At 34.8% G+C, this 4955-nt stretch overlaps 1 protein-coding gene across 1 annotated transcript in view; it reads left to right on the top strand.

The window, feature by feature from the left end:
- Edem3 (ER degradation enhancing alpha-mannosidase like protein 3) overlaps positions 1-4955 on the top strand; it is an 82927-nt gene that overhangs the window by 58594 nt on the left and 19378 nt on the right. Inside the window, exons 16-18 of the mRNA XM_023706873.1 lie at positions 506-662; positions 2700-2891; positions 4300-4465. Of these exons, the coding sequence (XP_023562641.1) occupies positions 506-662; positions 2700-2891; positions 4300-4465 (515 nt within the window). The remainder of the gene's footprint in view (positions 1-505; positions 663-2699; positions 2892-4299; positions 4466-4955) is intronic.

The raw sequence follows: 4955 nt of genomic DNA, 5'->3' as shown, positions 1-4955 counted from the left end.
AAAAAAAAAAAAAAAAGAAAGAAAGAAGGAAAGAAACTATATTTTTGACTTAAGGAATTAATTTTTTCCAGATATGTACATTAGAAAGGCCACTTCAAAGACGTTAAAAAAAAGTTCAGGTGAACGTTATCATTCATGGATACTACTGTTGCTTTGGTTTTAAAATACTGGGAGAAAGAGCTGTGTTTTTATAAAAGACACCAGTAGTAACAAATCCCCTAGCAAATCTATTCTGTACTTTCAGATAGATAGTTAAGATATTTATGATTAGCACTGTCTTGTATAGGTGATATACATATTTTTACACCTGGAAAATATATTTGGAAGCTGTATCACTTACCAGTAACCAAAATAATATGTAGGAAAATCCTGGTTTCCAATTACTCCAGTTTTATTAATTTTAAAATTAGCAATTTTTAAAATATATATTGTTACTTTTGTTTGGTTTATGGTTTTACTAGTTCTAATTTGTATTTTTTAAAGCCTCACCTCTAATTACTTTTAGCAGAGAGGAGAGTTTCAGGAGTGGAGCTAAACCCCCTCTAAGAGCCAGAGATTTCATGGCCACTAACCCCGAGCATTTAGAAATTCTGAAGAAGATGGGGGTGAGTTTGATTCACCTGAAAGATGGGCGCGTCCAGTTGGTTCAACATGCAATCCAAGTAAGACTTTGCTATACTTACTAGATACCATCTCTTCTTGTTGGTCTCTTTACCTTTAATAACATAATGGCATTTGACTTTATAAAAAAAAAAACAAAAAAAACCCTTTAGAGTTTAGAGAATCAGAATTTTGGATTTGGAAGTATCTTGGAAAGTAACTTAATTAAACTCCTTGTAATATAAATCAGTTAAATCAGGTTGGGTAAATTGCTTTGTTACTGCAGTCAAAGATAGGGCTCATATCTAGAATTTGTTTCTTAGTCCATTGTCTTTCTACTATTCCTGTTATTTGGAGCATAATTTTACATGTTAGCAGCTAATTTTAATAATTATATCTCAGTACTTCAGATTAGTTTCCCAAGAGCTATTGATTCTTTATTTCTTTTGTTAAAGAAGTAAATTTGTGTTTGTACCTAGCTAGGAAATATAACCTGCCTTTTAGGGAAATAAAATTTTTTTATATTATAAGAAACCTATTTACCTTGATTTTGAAAGAACTACATAGTTCGCTGAGTAATTGCAACCTAAACCTGGATTCAGGTAGCTCTTAGTCTGTCTCTCACAATCTCACCTTTCTCTCACATTTTTATTTCTTCTGTACTCTGGTTACATCTGTCCTTCATTAAAAACTGTTCTTCCTTTTTGTTCTTGCTTAGGTTTCAGAACCCTTCCTCGTAGGGAAATGGCATCTTAGCTGTCACTTGGTCCACCAATGGTGTAATTGCTTTCAAGGAACTTTTTAATTCTTAATATGATTGAATTTTTATATAACTGACCCCTTCTTGCGTTATTTTCCTTTCTTGATTGCTAGGACATTCCAGCAATGTAGGTTTTTTCCCTTCTCTGTTCATTGCTTTGTAGATTTCTTTGTAGCTCTCCTTGCTTGGTATTTCTCTTCCCTGTAGGCACTGCTTAATGATCTGGATGACATTTTGTTCTCTCTGCTTTTCAACAGTCTTCCCTTTTTCTACAAGCTCAGCTGTGAGCTTTGTGCAGATGACTTCTCAGAAATATGTATGTAACTCCTCTTCCTAACTGTACTCCTGATCCCAGTTTAACTGAATGCATTTCTGCATCTCTCTCTGTCCTGCCGAAACTAGAATAACTCTTCCTCCCCCAAACCTCAGTCTTTCTTTTCTTATTTATTGTCTATATCACTAAACTCTCATCATTCTCTTAAGTTCTCAGTGCTAGAAATTTTAGGATAGGCTTGCACTTTGTTTCTCAACTTTCTGTCCTCCAGCTTCAATCAAGTCTTATTGGTTTTTCTTGCTTGCTTGCTTGCTTGCTTGCTTGCTTGCTTGCTTGCTTGCTTTATTTATTTATTTATTTATTTGCGTACCAGAGATCAAACTCAGTACCTTACACTTGCCAGGCAGGTATTTATGCTTCTGAGCTATGTCCTCAGCCCTGGTTTTTCTTGTAAAATGAAATCCATCATATTTTTTCTACTATAGGCATTCCTAAGCCTTTCCTCCAAAAAGCTTCAATCCAAATGTTCTCCAAATCTTTCACTAATACAGTTGTTTCAGTTGCTTATTGGCTGTGGTCCTACTCTACTTTTCTTACTTGAGAAATTCTATCGTAATTAATTTTACAAGACTTTCTCCTCTAGAAGGCTTAAAGAACCATCTCCCCAGAGCCCAGGCAAATGCTAGGGTAGAAAAGATGCTTTGTGTCTTTGTTCTGAATGAAATGAATCTGTTACTCACAGTTGCAAGGAGGTAGGCTGTGAGTGAGATGGAGTTATTTCTTCAGAGGTGAGGGCAGTGGGGAAAACAAGGAAGGGAAGCATTTCAGCATTTAATTGAAGTCCAATTCTCAAGCCGCATCACGGTTGCTTTAGTTAGAAGGTAAAAGACACATTGATAAAAATTCAGTTATTTTCAGAAAATGTAATATCTGAAAGTAAAGTTTGAAGACAGGTAAGGCTATGACTTTATTAGAAATCTGAACTAATGCATTGTATTTAGGAAATAAAAAAAGGTTAGTGAAATTTCCGGAAGGAAGAATAAAATTAATCTGTTTCTTTTATAGGCTGCTAGTTCAATTGATGCTGAGGATGGATTGAGGTTCATGCAGGAGATGATTGAATTGTCAAGTCAGCAACAAAAAGAGCAACAGCTCCCTCCGCGGGCTGTACAGATTGTTTCCCACCCATTTTTTGGCAGGGTAGTGTTGACTGCCGGCCCAGCTCAGTTTGGGCTGGATCTGTCTAAGCATAAAGAGGTATGTCTACTCAAGATAGACTTGTGGAAGTTGAGTTTAAAATATTACTAGATACTGTTTAACTTTCTTATTTCTTACTTTGGACATTTTATTCTAAAACCCCAGGGACTAGATATAAATAGCTTAGCTATAAACCATTTGTTTGGTATTCATGAGGTCGGAGTTCAATGCCCAGCATCACTATCATAAAAAACAAAATACGTAAATGTTTAGTCTCAAAGATTTATATATATTAATAGCATACCTTCAGAATGATAACATTTTGTGTATAATAATGTACTATTTAAAATAGTTTTCAGGGTGCTGGGGTACAATTCCGTGGTAGAGTGCATACTTGGCATGCATAAGGACCTGGGTTTAATCTCCAGCACTCAAAAACTATAAAATCAAATATTGCAGAGTAATTACATGCATTTTCTTGGTCTCTTCTTTAATTACTTTCAATTTACCAAAACTGATTTTTCAGGCTTTCTAATAACTACTAGAATCTTACATTGAACAAAATTTAATGCAGGTGCTTCATGAAGAAAACAGCTAGTCGCAGAGTTATTCTACCTCCACAGGCTGTGGAGAGTCCTTGAAAGTGCATTGAGCAAACTTTGACGGCTAAGCTAGTTCATTCCTTTAGTCTTAATGCAGGGAACACATACCTGTGTAGCTAAGCAGTCCTAGATTTATCTCACTGATGATTGTAAGGATGAGACTAGAGCCGAGTATCCTGTGCATCTAAAGACAATACTGTTTCCGTTCTGTCATTCCTAATTTAAACTATTTCATGATACGTTATTTTGAACTACATAGAAGATTATAGATTGATTCATTCAACAACTCTTACTGAACTCCTACTATATTGTTATCTATGCATCAGTTTAGGAAACCAAAACAGACCCAAACCCTTTTGGAGTTTATATGCCAAGAAAGAGAGATATCAAAACATTTTTGAAAATCTATTTTTGTTGGATTTAATTTAGGAAGAACAGCTTGTAAATTTTGTACAGCTTGTAGATTTTTTTCTGGTTACCAGTATGGTTTAAAAATCATTTCTAGCTATTGTAAATTTGAGTATAGTTATGTAGTAAATTTGCTTTGGACATTGAGTTTGCTGTTGGTCTCAGTTGTACTACTTCCTAACATTGTATCTTTGAGCAAAGTATGTAACCTGAGTCTCAGTTTTACAGTATGTAAAATGGTAATAATATTTATATTGTTTCACTGAAAGTCAGTATAAAGTTCAGGTTTAGTAACTCATATAAAAATGTTTTACACATGCAAAGGACATTCTAATGAAATATGATATCATTAAAAAGAAAAGCATTGTAATCTCCTTAAAGCTCAAGATATTGAGGTTTAATGACTAGATTGTAATCTGAGAAGAAAACAAGATTAGAGCTCCTTTTATTTCTGACAGACAAGAGGCTTTGTTGCAAGCAGTAAACCATACAATGGTTGCTCAGAACTTACTAACCCTGAGGCAGTGATGGGAAAAATTGCACTGATACAAAGAGGACAGTGCATGTTTGCAGAAAAGGCACGTAATATCCAGAATGCAGGAGCCATCGGTGGCATTGTTATTGGTAAGTAATCCTCTGTCATTGTATTAATAGAAGATACTTTTTAAGAATTTTTCTTTTATTCTCTATAAACATTTATCAAAGTTTTGTCAAATTGTTTTAATTTTTAAAATACAAAGGAGAGAGAATTCAAAGACTTAATAATTTCTATATACCTATTATCTTTTTTTTAAAGCCTAGATGTGGGTTTCTGTGTATTAATGCCAGTGAAAATAATTGGGAGCCAGGTATAAGGGTGGAGTAGGAATGGTAAAAATGGCCAATAATGTGGAAAAGTAAATCTTCCCAGGTTTGAAAGCCCTGCAAGGTAAGAATACTCTTCTACCTCTGTTCCCATGGGCTGTGAGCTGTTGGAACTTCCATCCCCCTGCAGGATCAGGCTGTAGAGTCAGGGTCCCTTTAGGTGCAGTCACCCGCTCTGCTACAGAGTTGCATGAAACCTTGGCCCAGCTTCACTTTTCTTTTCTTTTTTTCTTTTTTTTTTTTTTTTTTT

Source organism: Octodon degus, unplaced genomic scaffold, assembly GCF_000260255.1.
Source record: "Octodon degus isolate 3935 unplaced genomic scaffold, OctDeg1.0 scaffold00273, whole genome shotgun sequence".
NCBI classification, from domain to species: Eukaryota; Metazoa; Chordata; class Mammalia; order Rodentia; family Octodontidae; genus Octodon; species Octodon degus.
This window is presented reverse-complemented; position numbering and strand designations above follow the sequence as displayed.